The 22,881-nt window shown below is 42.1% G+C and overlaps 1 protein-coding gene across 2 annotated transcripts; it reads left to right on the top strand.

Annotated features, from left to right (window-relative positions):
• Window positions 1-1,094: 1,094 nt before the first annotated feature.
• Window positions 1,095-17,747, top strand: LOC138758310 (cytochrome c oxidase subunit 6B1-like). 2 transcript variants are annotated; one of them, XM_069927042.1, is made up of 4 exons: window positions 1,095-1,202; window positions 1,684-1,794; window positions 16,784-16,884; window positions 17,485-17,747. In XM_069927042.1, exons 2-4 carry the CDS (start codon window positions 1,692-1,694, stop codon window positions 17,536-17,538), a joined length of 258 nt encoding a protein of 85 aa, XP_069783143.1. In that variant the 5' UTR covers window positions 1,095-1,202; window positions 1,684-1,691; the 3' UTR covers window positions 17,539-17,747. The 2 variants fall into 2 exon arrangements, with proteins under 2 accessions (XP_069783143.1, XP_069783144.1); XM_069927043.1 differs by having other exon boundaries at window positions 1,115-1,214.
• The last annotated feature ends 5,134 nt before the right edge of the window (window positions 17,748-22,881 follow it).

Raw genomic sequence — 22,881 nt, 5'->3', positions numbered from 1 at the left:
TTGATAGAGGTGGGAACAATAAAGTTTCCAATATTGTCAGGAAATTCTTTAACTTTTGTCGACAGAGAGTTGCCACTTTGCCAGGTGCCCCCCATCACACCTCACCGAAACCTACAGGACTGGGTGTTCCCAGGCTCTCTCCCCTCCAAATACTGATCAGTCCTGAGCGACTTACCTTCCAAGATCAGGCAATCCCAGGTGCATTTGTGAATATCCATAAGATAGAAAAAATGCAGAGAAGATTTACCAGACTTCAGGAACTGAGTTACAGGGAAAGGTTAAACAGGTTAGGACTTTATTCCCTGGAGCGTAGAAAAACGAGGGGAGATTTGAAAGAGGGATTTAAAATTATAGGGTTAGACAGAGTAAATGTAGGTCGACTTTTTCCACTGAGCATGGTTGAGATTCGTACCAGAGGACATGGGTTAAGGGTGAAAGGGGAAAGGTTTAGGGGGAGTTTCTTCACCAGAGAGCGGTGGGGGTGTGCAACGAGCTGAGGAGGTGAATGTAGGCTTGATTTTAACATTTAAGAAGAATTTGAATGGGTACATGGATGGGAAGGGTATGGAGGGGAGGGGGGACGGAGGGGAAGCTCTGGACTGGGGGCAGGTCAGTGGGAGCAGGCAGAAGATTGGTCCAGCATAGGCGTGAAGGGCCGAGGTGCCTGTTTCCGTGCTTCGGCCCGTTGCTGACAGCGGTGCTGACATCCCACTCAAGTTCAATGAGGTCCCAGAAATGAGGTTCAATTAACTTTTGAAAAAGAATGAAGTCTGTCACATGGTGAGGACCTCTGACGTCACCGGGAAGGAAAAGAGTGGTCCACTCGGGGCTGATATTTTTTACATCCACGGGAGCATTATAATGTTTTAAGGTGTTAGAAAGCTGAATTTGTGAAGAAAAGAGGAAAATAAATGGGATGGGGAATTTTTTTTTAATTTTTAAAAGGGGGCACGTGGGCTATGACGTAATGAACACCTGGGCAACAGCCCGGATTTTTACCAGAAAGCCGCTTAAATAATGCATCAAAAGTATTACACTGGCGATTAGAGACCGCATGAGACGGATTTGAATGTGATTTATTTGGAGAACGGGGCTGTAGTTCCCATCATGCAGCGCGCGAGGGGGAAGGGTGACCTGGGTGGCAAGGACTGCGGGGGCATCATTCGGCGGCGAGCGGACGGAGGGAGAGAAGTTCTTAGCAGGTGCAGCTCGGGGTGGGTGGGCACCTCGGCATAACCCACCCCCACCACCGTGGTCCTTCAGCTTCCCGTATCGGCCCTGCAATTCGCCGTTGACCACGGACGCTCGCCCTTCTCCCCACTTCGCCTCCAGACCAATGACCTCTCCCTGACCCTGACCGCTACTCTTCCCCCCTCCCCTTCCCCCCCCCTCCCCTTCCCCCCCCTCCCCTTCCCCCCCTCCCCTTCCCCCCCCTCCCCTTCCCCCCCCCCTCCACCTTCCCCCCCCCCTCCCCTTCCCCCCCCTTGCCGGCTTGCCTTGCTCTCTTTTTCTCTCCCCCCCCCCCCAACTTTCCAACTGCCCCCAAGACTTCCTGGTCTATTCTCTGATCTTCTTCCCATCCAGATGTCCATCATCCTCCCCCTCCCATCTACTGTTCCATCCTCAAAATCTCCCCGTCTTTACTCCCTTGTCCTTCCTCTAACTATGTCCCTCCTGCTGCAGGTGACACCATGGCAACCATTGAGGAGCGCATCAGCACATACCGGACGGCGCCTTTTGACGCCAGGTTCCCCAACACTAACCAGACCCGCAACTGCTACCAGAACTACCTGGGTAATGTGGTGAAGGAGCTGGGGGAGGTGCTTGAGGGCGAAGGGTCGCTCTGGGTTCGCGGAGGGGTTGGGGTTCTGTGGGTGGCCGGTTACCAATGGAAGCAAGGAATATCAAGGTAAGCTGGGGGTGGATTGTTTTCTGTATAGGGTCAGTGACTAGTGGAGTTTCTTCTGTCTGGACTTCTTCCATGCTCCCCTGCTCCTTATGAACTTTATAATTGGTCGGAGGTGGGGGGGGGAAAGAGTTTGGCCACCAAGTTTGCAGATGGAAGGAAAACGTATAAAATCAGAATATTATTTAAATGGCAAGTGATTACTGCATGCTGCCATGCAGAAGGACTTGGGAGTGCTCATGCATGAATCGCCAAAGGTGGGTTTTCAGGTGCGGCAGGCTTTCAAGAAGGCAGATGGGAAGCCGACCTTCATTGTTGGAGGGATTGAATTTAGGAGCAGGGAGGTCCTGCTGCAACTGTACCAGGCAGGTACTGGTGAGGCCACATCTGGAGAACTGTGTGCAGATCTTATCTCCTTACTTGAGGAAGGACACTGCTGGCTCTGGAGGTGGTGCAGTGGGGGTTCACCAGGTTGATTCCAGGGATGAGGGGGTTGGCCTTGGAGGAGAGATCGAGTTGACTGGGGCTGGACTCGCTGGGATTTAGAACGGGGTGGAGGTAGTCTTATAGGAACATTTATAATTCTGAAAGGCATATACAAGGTGGAGGTAGGTAAGTAGTTCCCATTGGTGGCGGGGGGGGGGGTGGGGGAAAGGAGACCAGAACTAGGGTATGCAGCCTCAAGATCCAGCGGAGTAGAGAGATGAGGAGGAACTGCTTTGCCCAGTGGGTGGTGAATCTATGGAATTTGCTGCTCATTGAAGCTGTGGAGGTCACCTCAGTGAATATATTTAAGACAAGGTTGGTAGATTTCTCCATTGTAGGGGAATTGAGGGATGTGGGGAAAAGGCAGGTTGGAGGAGATGAACCGATCATCTGATCAGCCACGATCTCTTTGAACGGCGGAGCAGGATCATCAGGCCGAATGGCAGACTCCTGCTCCTGTTTCTTGTGTTCTTGCACGAAATTTGGAGGTGTTGTGGAGAGAGTAGAAGGTTATGACGGGATACAGACAAGATGGGTAATTGGGAGGGGTGGGTCAGTGAGATGACAGAAAGGTTGGGGGTGTTGTGGAGAGGAATAGAATACAAGAATAGGGATGTAACATTGAGATTTCATAAGGCTCTGGTGAGACCTCACTCGGAGTATTGTGAGCAGTTTTGGGCTCCCAATTAAAGAAAAGGTGCTGATATTAGGGTTGAAAGGAGGTTCATGGATGATTCTGGGAATAAAAGGCTCACATGATGAGTGTTCGACAGCTCTTGGTCTGTAATCGGAGTTTACAAGAATGAGGGGAAATCTCATTTTGAATATTGAAAGGTGTGGACAGAGTAGATGTGGAAAGGTGGTTTCCCGCGGTGGGAGAGTCTGGGACAAGAGGGCACAACTTCAGGGTTGAAGGGTTGAACAGACCTGGAGGGCGGTGAATCTGTGGAATTTGTTGCCATTGGCAGTTTTGGAGGCCGAGTCATTGATGTATTTAAGAGATTGGTGGGTTCTTGATTAGACAGGGAATCAAAGGTTATGGGGAGAAGGCCAAGTGGGAGAATGGATCAGCTCATGATTAAATGAGGGGGAGACTCAATGGCCTGAATTGCCTATTTCTGCTTGTATGACTTCGGGAGAGTGTAGGAGGTTAACGGGGTTACAATGGGATACAGACGGGATGGGGAGTTGGGTGAGTCAGTGAGGTGAAGGGAAGGTTGGAGGTGTTGTGCACAGTGTCTGAGGTTATAATGGGATACAGGCAGGATGGGGAGAAGTAGAGGGAGGTCAGTGAGGTGACGGGAAGGTTGGGAATGTTGTGGACAGTGTCGGAGGTTACAATGGGAAACAGGCAAGATGGGGAGAAGTAGAGGGAGGTCAGTGAGGTGACGGGAAGGTCGGGGGTGTTGTGGACAGTGTTGGAGGTACAACGGGATACAGACAGGATGGGGAGTTGGGCGGAGAAGTCGGGTTGGTCAATGAGATGATGGGAAGGTCGGGGGTGTAGCGAACACTGTCGGAGATTACAATGGGATACAAACGGGATGGGGAGTTGGAAAAGTTGAAGGGTGGGTTATTGAGGTGACAGGAATGTCGGGGGTGTTGTGGACAGTGTTGGAGGTACAACGGGATACAGACAGGATGGGGAGTTGGGCGGAGAAGTCGGGTTGGTCAATGAGATGATGGGAAGGTCGGGGGTGTAGCGAACACTGTCGGAGATTACAATGGGATACAAACGGGATGGGGAGTTGGAAAAGTTGAAGGGTGGGTTATTGAGGTGACAGGAATGTCGGGGGTGTTGTGGACAGTGTTGGAGGTACAACGGGATACAGACAGGATGGGGAGTTGGGCGGAGAAGTCGGGTTGGTCAATGAGATGATGGGAAGGTCGGGGGTGTAGCGAACACTGTCGGAGATTACAATGGGATACAAACGGGATGGGGAGTTGGAAAAGTTGAAGGGTGGGTTATTGAGGTGACAGGAATGTCAGGGGTGTTGTGGACATTGTGGGAGGTTACAACAAGGTAGGGAGTTGAGCGGAAAAGTGGCAGTTGGAGTTCAATCCGGATAAGTGTGAAGTAATTCATTTTGGAAGGTCGGATTGAAGACAGAGTATGTGGTTAATGGCAGGTTTTTCAACAGTGTGATGGACTGAGATATTGCTTGGGGTCCAGATCCATAGATCTTCCAAGGTTGCCACGCAGATTGATAGGTTAGTTACGATGTCTTATGGGATGTTGGCCTTCATTAGTCGTGGTACTGAGTTCAGAACATTGAGGTAATGTTGCAGTTCTGGTCACCTCATTACAGGAAGGATGTGGAAGCTATAAAGAGGATGTAGAAGATGATCAATTTATTGTCATGAACGTGTCACAAAATTTGTTTTGTGGAAGCATCACAGGGCAAATACTGCTCTAAATTTTAAAAAATAGTGCAAAAGAAGAGAAAGCGAGGTAATCAGGGATCTGATGGCAGCGGGGATGAAGCTGTCCTTGTGCCTCTGAGTATGTCCTTGAGTTCCTGTACCTCCTTCCCAATGGTAGCATCAAGGACATGGGCTGGGTGCTGGGGGTCTTTGAGGATAGAGGCTGGGATTTTTTTGAAGACCCCGCCTTGTAGCTGTCCTTGATGGAGTGAAGTCTGGTACCTGTGATGTCGCAGGCAGAATTCACAGCCCTAGTCTTTTCTAGTCCGTGCATTGACAGCAGACAGTGATGCAATTGGCCAGAATGCTCTCCACGGTCCACCCATAGAAATTTGCAAGTTTTTGGGAGCACACTAAATTCCTCACGGTGTGCTACATCATCTTCATGATTGCACTGATATTTACACTCAGGAACTTAAAAGTTTTTTTTGAATCTTTTTTATATACATGTAATTAATAAACAATTATATAAACAAAATTTAAATTTGGAGAGTTTCATTAATCAAATGATGGTTATAATCCCTTCCCTCCCATACCATCCCTCACTAAACCCCCCCACCCCAAAGAAAAAAAAATATTTAAAAGAAAATATAGTAATATAAAGAAAAAGAGAAAAAAAAACTAGCTCATTGAGTGCTCAGAGGATTGCTTCCCAAACCAGCAAGGTTTATATAAGCTATTTGGGGAAGAAAATTAACACAGGTCTTGAGAGGCTGGAAGACCACTACATATTTATACCTAAAATGTGCATAAATTTGCAAAAATTTTTATTTTTCAAATTGTATGTAATTTTGTCCAAGGGGATACAGCTTTGAATTTCTGCATTCCATTTTGCTATGCCTGAGTGTGAATCTGATTTCCCGGTCACTGCAATACACTTCCTTGCCACTGCTAATGCTATTTTAACACATTTCATTTGGTATGTTGATAGTTTCATCTTGACTTTTGCTCCTTCTACATTTCCCAATAGAAATAAATCTGGGTTTTGTGGAAATGCCTTTAACTTGTTCTAAAAAATAAGTCCACCCAAGCAGGCTTTACCTGTCTCTTCATCACACCTAAAACATTGATCTGATAAATCTGATTTCATTCTATTCAATTTTTGTGGTGTCAAATATAACTGATGTACATTAATAGTATTTGTCATACAATTTGACCATCTTTCCTCATCAATTGTAATATTCAAATCCAGCTCCCACCGCTGTCTAAAATTATGGACTCCATGTTTAGTAGTTCCTTCAAATATTCTCACAGTTGAAAATTTTAAAAAAAGTTTTACTGGTTATTCCATATTTATTCCTTAGTTGTTCAAATGACATCATTTGGCCTTGTTCATAACAATCTTCAATATTTTTAATGCCTTTACAAAACCAAATAGTTAAAAGTTAGTTATCCTTTGAAAAAGGTACAAGACCGATTTGAATCGGGCATCTTGGCCGATTATACTTCCTTTTGTTCCAATTTTGGCATTTATCTTATTCCAAATAGAAATCAAGTGTTTCAACAACGGTGTTGATTTTGAATCCCATTTGTATATAAATTTCTCTGCAAATCTCTCCTATTTTCACCCACGCTGGTTTTACTGCTTCAAAAAAAATGTGAGAAATTTAATTTGAGCTGCTTAATAATAATTCTGAAGTTGGGAAGCCTTCAGCTTCCTAACAATTCATATTTCCATGTTAATCTTTCTTTAGAAACTTGATATTTTACCTTTCTTGAAAAGTAATAATGTAGATGAGGTTTGAAAAAGGTATTGTACTCATGGGAATATATTCATCGTAACACAGTTAACCCTTCATACTAACATTATAGGAAGGATATCAATAAGGTGGAGAGGGCGCAGAGAAGATTTACTAAAATGTTGCCTGGATTACAGTATCTAGAATACAGAGAAAGATTGAGTAGATTGGGTCTTTATTCATTGGAGCGTAGAAGGCTTAGGGGGGATTTTATAGAGGCATTTAAAATTATGAGGGGAGTAGATGTGAATAGGCTCTTCCCCTTGAGGGTAGGAGAGATTGGAACAAGGGGTCATAAGTTAAAGGTTAGGGGGTAAAACTTTAGAAGTAAGACTTCTTCACTCAGAGAGTGGTGACTGAGTGGAATGACCTTCCAGAAGAGGTGTTTGCAGCAAGGTCAGTTTTGTCAATTAATTGGAGGTTGGATGAGTACATGGTTATGGGCAGGGATCAAGTAGGTGGAACTAGTGGAGCTTCACTTCAATTGGTGTGGACTAGAAGGGCCGATATGGCCTGTTTCCGTACTGTAATTGTTATATGGTTATAGGTAAAATCATCCATTTTTTTAAATCTTGAAATAATTCAATTTATAAACATTTTAAAAATTATTATCAACACGAATCCCTTAGGTATTTTTATCCTATCTTTTAGCCATTTAAATTGATGATGACTATAAATCTCTCCATAAGGGGCATAATTTCACTTTTCTCCCATTTTATTTTGTAACCAGATATCTTACCATATTCTTCCAATTTAAAATATGATTTTCACATGCAAGTCACGGGTTCTGTCAAATATATTAAAACATCATCTACAAATAAACTAACTTTATGCTCTTCTTGACCTACCTTAAATCCCTTAACTTCCAAATCACTCCTAATTGCCTCTGGTAGTGGCTCTATAGCTAATATAAACAAAGCTGGAGATGAGGGACATCCACATCTACTAGATCTTTTGGGAATTGAAAAGGGGTGGATATTTGTGCATTAGTCGTTACTTTAGCTTTAGGATCATTATATAAAGCCTTAATCCAATTTATAAAAGTTTGACCAAATCTGAATTTATCCAAAAACTTGAACAAAAAGTTCCTTTCCAATCTATCGAATGCTTTTTCTAAATCTAAAGCCAATGCAACACTTAAATTTTTTTTTGTGCTGTGTATGATACTAATTAATTTAGCCACATTGTCCGCTGATTGTCTCTATTTTTACTAAACCTGTTTGATCCATATTTATTAATTTGCGTAATAATCTTGAGATTCTATTTGCCAGTATTTTCGCAAGAATCATAATCTGCATTTAATAATGAATTAGGTCTATAAGATGAAGGTTTTAAAGGGTCTCTATCTTCTTTTGGTATCATGGTAATTATTGCTGTTGAAAGATTTTGGGAGAGTATTGCTGGGGGGCGTGGCAGCGTGGCAAGATGGCGTAGAGTCTAGACGTGTAATCTCGATCTCTCTGGTCAGACTTTTAAGAACCCGTTTTTAACTTTTTGTTTTTAAGTTTAAACTTTTTTAAAAACTTAGTTTAAAGTATCAAGGAACTGTTATGGCCATTAATGGTAAAAAGATTAAACTTCAAGTGCAGAAGAAATTACATTTTCGGAGTGTTGAAGATTTAAGGCCTAAAAAGCCTGCTACAGCTTCAGATTTATTGCCTGTGGGAGCTGAAAAAAAAAAATGACTACTACTCACCAGGAGAAAGATATCGCTGGAATTACTCGTTCTCAGGAGGAAGGTGCGTGTTCCCAAGAAGTGGATTCTGATTCTGGCAGCCTGCCAACTTTAACAGAGAGAGCTCGTAGGAAAATGACTCCATTGTTTGAAACCACTCAGGCAGTACTTCAACCTGAAGAGCTTAATCTTATCCGTTCTTGAAACAACAGCGAGTTGTGGGGGGGAGATCAGCATCAACCCCCTGAGGAAGCTGGGGTGCCTTTACTGAGAGTTCAAACTCGCAGTAAATCTGTTTTTTAAAAAAAAAAATCTGTTAAAATGCCTGCTGTTGAGCTGCAGCAGGAGCTGCAGTTATCTGGTTCTGACATTACATTAAAGAAAACAGGGTTGAGTCTTTCTGAATTACAACTTAACCTGTTAAGTACTGTTACTCAGCCGATTATGCAAGAGTTGGCTCAAATGAAAGATAGTATGAGGTCAGAATTCACTACAGTTAATGCACGTGTGGAAGTATTTTCTGAAGATTTTTAAAAATTTCAGTCTGCTTTTTTGGAATGTAAACAGCAAGTGGCCTCTAATACAGAAAAAGTGATGGAGGTGGAAAAATCTGTTAAAGAATTGCGAGAACGTGAGAAGGAGTTAGAGAGGAAAGTAGATTATTTGGAGAATCAAAGTAGAAGGAATAATGTGAAGATTGTTGGTTTGCCGGAAGGTATGGAAGGACAAGATCCTCTTCGTTTTTTTACCGAATGGATCTCACAAATATTGGGGCAAGAATTTTTCTCTGGAGGCTTGGTATTGGAAAGAGCTCATAGAGCCTTAAGAAGAAGACCTCTGCCTGGTCAATCACCGAGACCCGTGATAATTTGATGCTTGAATTATTTGGACAAAGAAACAATACTTCGTCTAGCAGTGCAAAACGCTAGACAATGACAAGCTCCGTTAATGATTCAGAATAAAGAGTTTTTTTTAATCCCGATTTGAGTCAAGAGGTTATTCAGCGTCGGCGTCGATTTAATCCAGTTAAAGAAGTTTTGTGGCGTAAAGGCTATAAGTCTACTTTTGGCTATCCGGCAGTGTTGAAGGTGTTTGTGGAGACTTCCAATCTTGATTTTTTTGAGAATGAGCGTGAAGCAATGATTTTTGCTGATTCGTTGCCAGATGTACGAGGACAAAGACGTAGTCCACTATTGTCTCCTAAAGAAAAATCTGGTTGTTCTGGAAATGGAAGAAATGGGAATGGAAAGAGTCTAGCTCCTCCTGAAATGGGGTCGCCGAGTTTGGAATCTCTTGGATGAATAGAAGAACTTTCTTATTCTTAATTTATTTTTATGTCATTATGATATCTTGTTGTTATTCTTTGTTTGGCTGGGGAGGGAGAGATTTGCTCTATGTTCTGGTGGGTGATCCACACCCAAGATTGGTTTAGGGATTACTACCTTTTGGTAGTTTTTTGGGGTTTTTTTTTAACTTTATCTTTTTTCTATTTTTTTTTAAATTTTTATTTTATTTAGTCTTTAATTTGTGGTTTCCTTTTCTCCTATTGGAGGGCCTATTTATGTTGTTTTGAGTTTTTATATATAGATATTATTAGTTCTTAGTAATATTAGTAGATATGTCAAAGTTGAGGTTTGCTACTTTTAATGTTCGAGGTTTAAATACATCAATTTTTGTTTAGATGGAATGTAAATTTGTTACAGGAATATAATGTGCCTATATTAAAACATTTAATGAAGTTACGGACAAAGAAAAAGAAAATGATAGGTTTTAGTGGTGAATTGTTGGCCTTGACTCCATTGTATAATAATCAACATTTCTTTCTCAATACATAATCGAAGTTTATTACATTGGAGATTTAAAGGTGTAAAAAATTTGGGAGATTGTTTCAAAGAAGGGTCTGGGATTAGATAAATTTCAACTTGTTTTTGTATATTTAGCATTACCTGTAGCGAAAAAATGTATTGCTAGTACGTGGAAAGATACGAATATGATTGATATGAATAGATGGCATAATGAGATGAAATATTGTTTAATAATGGAAAAAATCAAATGTTTTGCGTGATAACTATAGTTTTTTTTATAAGTGGTTGTTATATTCAGAATATTTACATTTTGATTTACGTTGATTAGATCTTAATATGTATGTTTAATTTTTCTTTATTTTTTTCTCTTTTTTCTTTTTTTTCTTTTATATATATAAAATATATCGTTCATGTTTAGTTTATTGTTGTGTATGTTACTTATTATCTGTATTTTGAACGAATAAATAAAGTTTTTTTAAAAAAAGGATAGGTATTGCAAAAAATGGCTAATCAACCAGTTCCATCAGGGTAGAAGAGGGGGAATGGAGAGACCAGAACATTGGCCAGGGCAAGAGATTCAAGGTTGAACTGCAACCTGAGGAGTCATGTGATGGAGTAGTGGCCGGACGGTGAACTCCAGCCCTCTCCAGAAAAGTCAGAAAAAACAAAGCAAAACACAAAGGCACAAAAATAAAAATCAAAGTAAAGTGAATATAAAGGTGGAAAGAAGATGGCGACGAAAAAAGAAAAGTCGAAACCAACGGCAAAAAGAGAGGAAGAGAAGACAACGGAAGATGAAGGAAAAGGCCTTAACTGTTCGAAGAGGCCAGCGATGGAGAGAGAAACCCGCTCCCTCAGGTCGGTAGAAAGTGGACTACAAAAATGGCTCGCTGAGCCGAGTAAAAGTGCGCAACCGCGCATGCGCGATGCGCATGAAAAAAAACACCGACGGGAGGGCTGACCAGCTGGGGAGTCGATCTCCACAGCCGGCAATGACAGCTGCAGAACACCTGCAGCAAGAGGAGAACATAGAAGACAACGAAAACAAGAAAGAAGAGAAGAAAAGGGCAACAAAGAAACAACAGATGGCCAACCCAGAGGAAGAAGAAGAGGAAGAGGAAGAGTACAGTGAAATAGAAGAAGAAGGGAAAGGCAAGATAAAGGATATACTTTATCTTATTAAAGATTACATGGAGTCATTTAAAGAATGGCAAGCGCAAGAATTTAATGATTTAAGAAGAATAAACAATACAGAAGAGAAAATGAATAAAATAGATATGACCTTATCAGAAATGGGAAAAAGAATGGACAAGGTGCAAGAACGAGAAGCAGCAGTAGAAATGGAGGTAGAGGACTTAAAAAAGAAATTAGAGGAATCTAATAAAAAAGTTAAAGAGACACAAGAACTGTTAGCTCAGAAAATAGATATAATGGAAAATTATAACAGAAGAAATAACATAAAGATAGTGGGCCTTAAGGAAGATGAAGAAGGCAAGAATATGAGAGAGTTTATAAAAGATTGGATCCCTAGGATCCTAGGATGTCCAGAACTACAGCAAGAAATGGAAATAGAAAGGGCACATAGAGCATTGGCCTTTAAACTACAATCACAACAAAAGCCAAGATCTGTTTTAGTAAAATTCCTAAGATATACTACAAGAGAAAAGGTACTGGAGAAAACAATGGAAAAAGTAAGAGGACAATAAGCCACTGGAGTACAAAGGGCAAAAAGTCTTCATTTATCCAGATATAAGTTTTGAACTCCTGAAGAAGAGAAAGGAGTTCAATACAGCAAAGGCGATTTTATGGAAGAAAGGGTATAAATTTATACTAAAGCATCCAGCGGTATTGAAAATATTTATTCCAGGACAACAAAACAGACTATTCTCGGATCCAGAGGAAGCATGAAAATTTGCAGAACAATTACAAAATAGACTGAGAGATGAAGACTGAGAGTACAAAAGACTGCGAACTAAAAAGACATAAGTTTTGAACTCCTGAAGAAGAGGAAGGAGTTCAAAACATCGAAAACGACCTTATGTTAAAAAACTATTCTCGGATCCAGAGGAAGCAAGGAAATTTGCAGAACAACTACAAAACAAACAGAGATGAAGACATGTAATAAGAGTAAAAATGACCACGATTTGTATGTATGTGGGTAAAGAGGTATATGTGTGTATATGTATAATGTGCATACATGAATGTATCCGTATTTAGAGGAAAATATAGATAGTATAGACAAGAATTAATAAGGGAAGGAAAAGGAATAGAGGGAATAAGGAGGGAATTAAAAGAGTGACCTTTGTCACATATGAAAAGTGAAATCTTTTCTGGGCGGGTGCTGGGTGGGGGGGTGTTACGGTCACTGCAAAATCAGCTGACGCTTGCGAGTGAATTTGCAAATCCAAATGGAGAGAGGAGATGTGGTTGTCCGACAAGAGATAAAGGACAACTCGGGAGGGGAAGGGGGGATTGGGGCTAAAGGAGTTTTAAATAGGAGAATAAGGAAAATGTTTGATGTTTTAGGAATGTTGTCTTATAAAGGATTCAAAACAAGAAAACAGAAATGGATAAGAAGGAAAGGTAATGATGGAGAAACGGAAAGGGAAGATAAACAGTATAAAATGGCTACGTTGAACTATATGACTTTAAATATTAATGGAATACATAACCAAATTAAAAGGAAGAAACTTCTAAATTTACTGAAAAAAGAAAAAATTGATATAGCATTTGTGCAAGAAACACATTTAACTGAATTGGAGCATAAGAAATTAAAGAGAGATTGGGTAGGACACGTAACAGCAGCATCGTATAATTCAAAAGCAAGAGGAGTAGCTATATTAATTAGTAAAACTGTGCCATTTAAAATAGAAGAGGAAATAATAGATCCAGCAGGGAGATATGTAATGATAAAGTGTCAGATATATTCGGAGTTTTGGAATCTACTCAATATATATTCACCTAACGAAGAAGATCAAAAGTTTATGCAAGATATTTTTTTGAAGATAGCAGATAAGCAGGGGAAAATATTAATAGGAGGGGATTTCAACCTGAATTTGGATTCAAATATGGACAAAACTGGGAAAAAAATTAACAGAAAGAACAAAGTAACCAAATTTATAATTAAATCGATGGAAGAAATGCAACTTTTGGATATATGGAGGAAACAACACCCAAAGGAAAAGGAATATTCATATTACTCGGCTAGACATAAAACATACTCAAGAATAGACCTACTTTTGTTATCAGCTCGTATGCAAGATAGAGTAAAAAAAAACAGAATATAAAGCTAGAATACTATCGGACCATTCACCCTTAATATTGACAGTAAAGTTAGAGGACATCCCTCCAAGAATGTATAGTAGGAGATTAAACCCCATGTTACTTAAAAGGCAGGATTTTAGAGAATTTATTGAAAAACAAATTAAAATGTATTTTGAAATAAATACGGAATCAGTGGAAGATAAGTTTATACTATGGGATGCAATGAAAGCATTTATTAGAGGGCAAATAATAAGTTATGTAACCAAGATGAAGAAGGACTATAATCAGGAAACAGAGCAGTTGGAAAGGGAAATAGTAAATATAGAAAAAGAATTAGTAATGAAGGAAGATATAACTAAAAGAAGACAATTGGCGGATAAAAAAAATAAAATATGAAACACTACAAACATATAAGGTGGAGAAAAATATAATGAAGACAAAACAGAAATATTATGAACTAGGTGAAAAAACGCACAAAATCCTAGCATGGCAGCTTAAGACAGAACAAGCTAAGAAAATGGTATTGGCATCAAGGAAAAAAAGATAAACAAATTACATATAATCCAAAAGAAATTAAGGAAAACTTTAGAGAATTCTATGAACAATTATACCGAACTGAAAACGAAGGGAAAGAAGGGAAAATAGATGAATTTCTAACTAAAATTGAACTACCAAAACTACAAATAGAGGAACAAAATAAATTAACAGAGCCATTTGGAATAGTAGAAATACAAGAGATAATAAAAAAATTACCAAATAATAAGACACCAAGAGGATGGATTCCCAATAGAATTCTATAAAACATTTAAAGACTTATTAATTCCGCCCCTCCTAGAAGTAATCAACCAGATTGATAAAACGCAAAGCTTACCAGATTCATGTAAAACAGCAATAATTACAGTAATACTAAAGCAAGGGAAAGATCCACTCACACCAGCGTCATATAGACCAATATCTTTACTTAACACAGATTATAAGATAATAGCTAAATTATTAGCAAACAGATTAGCAGAGTATGTACCGAAAATGGTAAATCTAGACCAAACTGGATTTATCAAAAACACGCACAACAGACAATATTTGTAATTTTATTAACTTAATTCATGCAGTAGAAGGGAATAAAGCACCAACAGTAGCAGTTGCTTTAGACGCAGAGAAGGCCTTTGACAGAGTAGAATGGAATTATTTGTTCAAAGTATTGCAAAAGTTCAGTTTACCGGAGAAGTATATTAATTGGATTAAAGCATTATATAAGGGACCATTAGCGAAAGTGACAGTAAATGGACATGTATCAAAGCAATTTAACTTAAGCAGGTCAACATGACAGGGATGCCCACTATCACCTTTATTGTTTTCGTTAGCTATAGAACCACTAGCAGAATTGATAAGAACAGAAAATAATATAAAAGGGATAAAAATAAAAGACAAGGAATATAAAATCAGTTTATTTGCGGATGATGTTATAGTATACTTAACAGAACCAGAACTATCAATAAAAGAATTATATAAGAAATTGAAGGAATATGGAGAAGTGTCAGGTTACAAGATCAACGTAAATAAAAGTGAAGCAATGCCTATGAATGATGCGGATTTCTCAAAATTTAAGAAAGAATCACCATTTAGATGGCAAATGCAAGCAATAAGATACCTAGGTGTACAAATAAACAAAAATCTCGGCCAACTATATAAACTCAATTATTATCCACTAATGAAAAAATTACAGGATGATTTAGAGCATTGGAAAGATTTACCATTAACACTAATAGGAAGGATAAACTGTATTAAAATGAACATTTTTCCAAGGATATTATACCTATTTCAGGCATTGCCAATACAACTGACAGAGAAATTCTTCAAGGAGTTAAAGAAAATAATAAGGAAATTTTTATGGAAAGGGGGGAAACCGAGGATAGCACTAAATAAATTAACAGAATGGTATAAAAAAGTAGGCTTACAACTGCCAAACTTTAAAAATTATTATAGAGCCGCACAATTAAGATACCTATCAGATTTTTATCAAACAAGGGAAAAGCCAGATTGGACTAGATTAGAATTAGATAAAATAGGGGAAAAGACACCTGAACACATATTATATAAATGGGTTGAAAAATTGGTACAACATAGAACTTCTCCAGTATTACATCATCTCCTCAATATTTGGAAGAAGATTCATGTAGAAAGAAATAAAACAAATTATCAATTACCAAAACTAATATTGACGCAAAACAAGTTACTCCCTTTTACAATAGATAACCTTTCCTTTAGAGAATGGGAGAAAAAAGGGATTAAAAGAATAGAAAATTGTTTCTCAGGAAATAGATTATTATCCTTTGAACAAATGAAAGATAAATACAATATAACTCAAGATACAGCACTGGCATATTACCAATTGAGATCCTACTTGAAGGATAAATTAGGAAGCAGTTTGAGTTTGCCAGAGGGAAGTAACTTTGAATATGTGATTACAGATACAATGATAATCAAAAGATTTATAACAAATATGTATATTAAACTGCAAGAAAAGGAGAATGAGGAAACAAATGTTAAAACTAAACAAAAATGGGAACAGGATTTAAATATAAAGATAAAAAAGGAAACATGCGAGAAGTTAAGCTCGGAACGATGAGAAATACAATAAATACGAGGTTACGTATGATACAATATAATTGGATTCACAGGCTATACATTACACCTCAAAAGTTAAATAAATGGGACCCAACAGTATCTGATAGATGTTTTCGATGTAAAAAAGAAATGGGAACAACAATTCATGCAATCTGGACATGTGAAAAAGTAGAAAAATTTTGGGAAGATCTCAATTTGATATTAAATAAAATAACAGAAAACAATATACCAAAGAATCCAGAAATCTTTCTCCTAAGTAACATAAAAAACAAAGAATTTGGAATTGATTTGGAGGATGCACAAAAAAGATTTGTTAAGATAGCTCTAGCTATAGCAAAAAAATGTATTATGTCAACCTGGAAATTGGAAGATAATTTGAAAATACAACAATGGTATATAGAAATGAATAAATGTATTCCATTAGAAAAAATAACATATAGGTTAAGAAATAATATTGAAATATTCGAACAAGTATAGGAGCCTTACATTAAATACAATAGCGAAAACCTACCGGGGACAAACATTACCTAAGGTGATGGAAGGAGAAGGAAAGAAAAGAATGGACTCAGTAGAATTTCTGGTGTATTTTTGTTGAATGACAACATTGTCTGACTGGTTTAATGTATCCTAGATTTTATACCTTAAATGGACGGGAGGGGGGAGGTGGGGAGGGTGGGAGGGGAGGAGGGGGGGGGGGGAGAAAATGACATTGTGTATGTGTGAAAAGGAAAAAATGTGTATCATGGTTAATGTGATTTATGGTGTGAAAAATAAAAAATTATAAAAAAAAGGTTGAACTGCATCATCACCAACTTCTCTTCTCCACCCCGTCCCCATTTTCGTTTTATCTCCGCCACAGATTTCCATCGATGTCAGAAAGCCCTCACTGCTCAGGGCAAGGAGGTGTCTGTCTGTGATTGGTACAGCAAAGTTTACAAGACCCTGTGCCCCATATCTTGGGTAAGAACCATTCTATCCAATCACAGTTCGGGAAAATAGAAACTGGACAGGAGCGAGAGGTTCTTCCCTCCCTAGTCTCCAAATGCAGGCCCATCCTCCCTGGGACTGAGGGAGCCGCACTGTCGGGGGGAGATGTATATAGTCCGTGGCCCATAATCCAGGCCCACCCTCCCTGGGGACGGGACTGAGGGAGCCGCATTGTCAGAGGGAGATGTATGTAGTCTGGGAATGAAGCCCACCCTCCCCGGGAACGGGACTGAGGGAGCCGCACTGTCGGGGGGAGATGTATATACTCTGGGACTAAAGCCCAACCTCCCTGGGGACGGGACCAAGGGAGCCGCACTGTCGGGGGGAGATATACATACTCTGGGACTGGGGCCCATAATCCAGGCCCACCCTCCCTGGGGCTGGGACTGAGGTAGCGCCACACTGTTGAGGGGGATTGTAAAAGTTCATATTTTGGGACATGGGGCACATAATCCAGACCCACACTCCCTGGGGCTAGGACTGCGGGAGCCTCGCCCTCTTGGAGGGAGGGGGGGGCGTGAGGGAGATGTGTGCTCTTTCCTGCCTCTGAACTTTCTCTCTCCCCTGCTCCAGGTGAAACGATGGGACAGTCAAATAGAATCTGGAACCTTTGCTGGCAAGATCTGACTTGCAGGTCAGGGACATACTGATCACTCACTCACTCCCCCTCCTGACCCTCCTGGCTGTGTGGATTGATCAAGCCGGGGTGCTGGGAATATCTGTGTGTGAAGGGATGGGTGGAGAGTTGGTTCAATCTCCCCAGCCTCTTGTATAAGAGAAGGTGCATGTCTCTCTACTCTGTTACACTCTTAAAAATAAAAGCTTCTTCAGATTTACTGTCAGAGTACATACATGACATCTCATAAAATCCTGAGATTCCTTTTTTTCCTGCGGTCGTGGCAGAATTACCACTAATTGGCTGTGAATCAAAAGAACTGTGAACAGATAATGAATGTAGAAAAACTGACTGTGCAACACAGGGAGAGCAAAGAAAATCAATAAAGTGCCCAAGTCAGAGCCTTTAAAGGAGTCCCCAATTGAGTATGTCGTTGAGTCTGATGGTGGAGGGGTGGCCACTGTTCCTAAACTTGGTGGTGCGAGTCTTGTGGCTGCTCGTCCTCTTCCTGATGGCAGCAGCGAGAACAGAGCATGTGCTGGGTGGTGGGAGTCCTTGATGATCACTGATGCTGCTCCAACAACAGTGTTCTCTATAGATGTTCTCGGTGATGGGGAGGGTTTTACCTGTGATGTCCTGGGCTGTGTCCACTACCTTTTGGAGGGCTTTACATTCAGGGCTATTGGTGTCCCCATACCAGACCGTGATGTACCCGGTCAGCACACTTTCCACCACAGCTCTGTAGAAATTTGCCAGGGGTTCTGGTGTCAAACCAAACCTCCGCAAACTCCTGGGGAAGTCAAGGCGCTGACGTGCTTTCTTCACGATGCCGTTGGTGTGTTGGGTCCAGGAAAGATCCTCTGAGATGGTGACTCCCAAGAATCTATATGTGCTCCCCCTCCCCACCTCTGATCCCCTGATGATCACTGGATCGTAAACCTCTGGCTTTCCCTTCCTGAAGTCCTTGGTTTTGGTGACATTGAGTGCGAGGTTGTTGTTGGTGCACCATTCAGCCAAGTTTTCCATCTCCCTCCTGTGCACTGATTCATCCCCTTCCTTTACACAACCCACTACCGTGGTATCGCCGGCAAATTGTAGATGGTGTTATTGTTCTACTGAGCCACACAGTTGTAGGTGTGGAGTGAATAGAGCAGGGGGCTAAGAACGCAGCCCTGTGGTGCATTGGTACTGATGGAGATTATGGAGGAGAAGTTCTTACTAATTTTCATTGATGGTCTGGAGGTGGGGAAATCCAGGATCCAATTACACAATGGGGGTTAACTATAAGGTCGGAGTTTGCTGATTAGAATTATCCCTCTCTCCCTCAGTCCAGTCATGGGTAGAAGGCAGGGCTGAGTGGGGGAAAAGCATCAGCTCATGATTGAATGGCAGGGCTGACCCGATGAGCTGAATAGCCTACTGCTCCCAGGTCTTGCGTCCATTGCAGTGCCTTGTGCAAGGAGTTGGTTCAAGATTCAATGTATTGTTATGTTCTTTCTTCTTTGGCTTGGCTTCGCGGACGAAGATTTACGGAGGGGGTAAATGTCCACGTCAGCTGCAGGCTCGTTTGTGGCTGACAAGTCCGATGCGGGACAGGCAGACACGGTTGCAGCGGTTGCAGGGGAAAATTGGTTGGTTGGTGTTGGGTTTTTCCTCCTTTGCCTTTTGTCAGTGAGGTGGGCTCTGCGGTCTTCTTCAAAGGAGGTTGCTGCCCGCCAAACTGTGAGGTGCCAAGATGCACGGTTTGAGGCGATATCAGCCCACTGGCGGTGGTCAATGTGGCAGGCACCAAGAGATTTCTTTAGGCAGTCCTTGTACCTTTTCTTTGGTGCACCTCTGTCACGGTGGCCAGTGGAGAGCTCGCCATATAACACGATCTTGGGAAGGCGATGGTCCTCCATTCTGGAGACGTGACCCACCCAGCGCAGCTGGATCTTCAGCAGCGTGGACTCGATGCTGTCGACCTCTGCCATCTCGAGTACTTCGACGTTAAGGATGAAAGCGCTCCAATGAATGTTGAGGATGGAGCGGAGACAACGCTGGTGGAAGCGTTCTAGGAGCCGTAGGTAATGCCGGTAGAGGACCCATGATTCGGAGCCGAACAGGAGTGCGGGTATGACAACGGCTCTGTATACGCTTATCTTTGTGAGGTTTTTCAGTTGGTTGTTTTTCCAGACTCTTGTGTAGTCTTCCAAAGGCGCTATTTGCCTTGGCGAGTCTGTTGTCTATCTCGTTGTCGATCCTTGCATCTGATGGTGAACTGGTTGATCGTTTTGAGTTTTGTGTGCCCGATGGAGATGTGGGGGGGCTGGTAGTCATGGTGGGGAGCTGGCTGATGGAGGACCTCAGTTTTCTTCAGGCTGACTTCCAGGCCAAACATTTTGGCAGTTTCCGCAAAACAGGACGTCAAGCGCTGAAGAGCTGGCTCTGAATGGGCAACTAAAGCGGCATTGTCTGCAAAGAGTAGAGCGCATCGGATGCCCCCCAAAGTTCCTCAACATGATTATCCAACTGCACGAAAACCAACAAGGTCGGGTCAGATACAGCAATGAGCTCTCTGAACCCTTCTCCATTAACAATGGCGTTGAAGCAAGGCTGTGTTCTCGCACCAACCCTCTTTTCAATCTTCTTCAGCATGATGCTGAACCAAGCCATGAAAGACCTCAACAATGAAGACGCTGTTTACATCCGGTACCGCGCGGATGGCAGTCTCTTCAATCTGAGGCGCCTGCAAGCTCACACCAAGACACAAGAGAAACTTGTCCGTATTGTTATGTAATGCAGTGCTATATTACATGGAATTTGCTTTCGTCTGCCATAAAGTGGACAGATTTGCCATGGGCAGAAATGGCCGGGAGCGCCTTTCATAGTCAGAAATAGCCTCCCTCAGAGCTGCCGTTTTCATGGATCCATCCCCAACACTCCCGCAGACCCTGCCACCACACGGACTTGTGTAATTGCGCAGAACATGGAATGGAACATCACAGCACATGACAGGGCCCTTTGATCCACGATGGGGTGCGAACCTAGATACAGTAAATCCCCTGGATGTGCATTTGCTGGTTGCTTGATAATTGCATGATTAATGAACTTACAGCAGGGGCCAATTTTAAATTTCTGTATTTTTATTTTTGTGATTGCTCAAGGCTGCTGATCACTTGAATTCCCGGTAATGGTGAGTTTACTGTATACCAAAAAAAAACTAAAGTCTTCCTTCCTCATAACCCTCTATTTTACTTTCATCCATGTGCTTGACTAAAGAGTCTCTTCAATGCCCCCTATTGTACCAGCCTCCACCACCACCCCCAGCAATGCATTCCAGGCACCCACTTACCCCTGACGTCTCCCCTAAACTTCCTTCCCCTCGCTTTGTACAAATGTCACCTGGCGTTTTCTACTGCCCTGGCACCTTATCTCTGCCTCTCAGAATCTTGTTGATTTTTAAGTTGCCTCTCATCCTTCTTTTCTCCAAAGAGGACCCTCCCTCCAACCCCCAGCTCTGCTAACCTTGCCTCATAAGACATGTTCTCCAGCCCAGGCAACATCCTGGTGAATTTCCTCTGCCCCCTCTCCAGAGCTGTCGCATCCTTTCCATAACGAGGTGACCAGAAATGAACCAGTTTGGTCTGACCAGAGTTTTACAGAGCTGCCACCTGACCTTACGACTCTTGTACTCAATCCCCTGACTACTGAAACCTAGCATCCCATAAGGCTGTGTGGCAACTTTGAGGGGCATAAGGATTTGGACTCCCAAGGACCCTCTGTTCCTCCATATTGTTAACCCTGTGTTCAGCCTTCAGGCTCACCTCACACCTTGTCTGGATTGGACTCCATCTGCCTCTTCTCCACCCAACTCTACATCCTACCTGTATCCTGTTGTAACCTACGACAACCTTCAGCACCATCTTCAACTCCTCCAAACTTCGTGTCATCCGCAAACATACTGACCCCTCCTTCCACCTCTTTCTCCAGGTCATTCATAAAAATCACAGATCAGGGGATCCCAGAACAGGTCCCTGCGGAACTCCACTAGTCACTGATCTCCAGGCAGAATATGTTCTGTCCACTTCAATTCTGCTTTCCACAGGCACGCCAATTCCAACGTCTCTCAATATTACACAAAATTGCTTTCTGCCTTCCGTAAGGCAGAAGAGTCACCCGCTGCCCCTTACAGTGCGAGAGAAAGAGCTCCTTCACAATCACTTGCATTTCCTTCCAGTGCTCCCACTGCATCTGCAGCCAGGAGGGCGACAGTAACAGGCCTCAATGACTACTGCCCTGTGGCACTCCATAATTCACCTCCCAGAGATGCTGGATCCATTTCACTTGTAGAAGAAACCGTTGCACAGACAATAGCCTTGTCGCTTCACTCCATCATGGCCCATCTGGAGAACGACATCCCATACGTCAGGCTGCTGTTCATGACCACAACTCGGCATTTAATACTGTCATTCCCCAGAGGCTGATGGAGAAGCTGTCCTCTCTGGGACTCAACTCCCCTCTCTATAACTGGATCCTGGGCTCCCTAATGGGTCTGTCTGTGCCGGTAGCAGGACGTCGAACACTGTCACGCTACTGACCCACGACTGCATCGCTAGGTCCAGCTCCAACAATGTCGTCAATTTTGCATGACATTCCTCGTCGCCGACACCGGTGGAAAATCTCGCAAAATTGTGTGAGAGTAACAATCCATGTCTTAGCGTGGAAAAGGCGAAGGTGATGATTGTGGACTTCAGAGGATCAACCATCCACTACACATCAACTCTGGTAGGGAGAGTGGAGAGCACCAACCTACAGGAGCTCTGTTGAGGGTGTCCTGGCTGGCTGCATCACAGCGCAGTGCGGTCGCTGCAGAGAAACCGATCAGAGGTCAATCCGCAGCACCTTAGGAATGGCAGAGAGGATCCCTGGAGTCTCTCTCATCCCCATCGACGTGATCTACCACGATCGTTGTCTGGAGAGGGCTCCTTCTGCCCCGCATGAAATATTTTCCAGCTGCTCCCGTCGGGGGGAAGAGATAAGGGAGGATCAGAGCCAGCACCACCAGGAACAGCTTCTTGCCACAGGCAGTGAGAACGCTGAACAACCAAAGGAACTGCTCACATTAACCATCAGGGATTCTCATATGTGCAAAACAACGTTTAAATGTTTGTATTTTTGAATACCTGTCCTGCACATGTATTGTTTGATTGTGTTGTATCTGGTAGTGTGCGTGCTTTACACTGGTCCTTGCAAACAACCAGACATGACACACAAACAGATAAACAATACATATGCAGGGCAAGTGAGGTGTTCCTCAACCTATGTTCTAGCAAACCCATCGTAAGTCAAAAAAGAATCCAGCACCAGCTATT

Source organism: Narcine bancroftii, chromosome 3 (assembly GCF_036971445.1).
Source record: "Narcine bancroftii isolate sNarBan1 chromosome 3, sNarBan1.hap1, whole genome shotgun sequence".
NCBI classification, from domain to species: Eukaryota; Metazoa; Chordata; class Chondrichthyes; order Torpediniformes; family Narcinidae; genus Narcine; species Narcine bancroftii.
The sequence above is the reverse complement of the archived record's forward strand: the minus strand, read 5'-3'. Positions and strand labels throughout refer to the sequence as shown.

Bases quoted from the DNA above. Each gene is read 5' to 3' on its own strand.
- LOC138758310 (XM_069927042.1), top strand. From the start codon at position 1,692: ATGGCAACCATTGAGGAGCGCATCAGCACATACCGGACGGCGCCTTTT. The intron at 1,795-16,783 runs GTAATGTGGTGA...TCTCCGCCACAG, and splicing joins CTGCTACCAGAACTACCTGG to ATTTCCATCGATGTCAGAAA. The intron at 16,885-17,484 runs GTAAGAACCATT...CCCCTGCTCCAG, and splicing joins CCCTGTGCCCCATATCTTGG to GTGAAACGATGGGACAGTCA.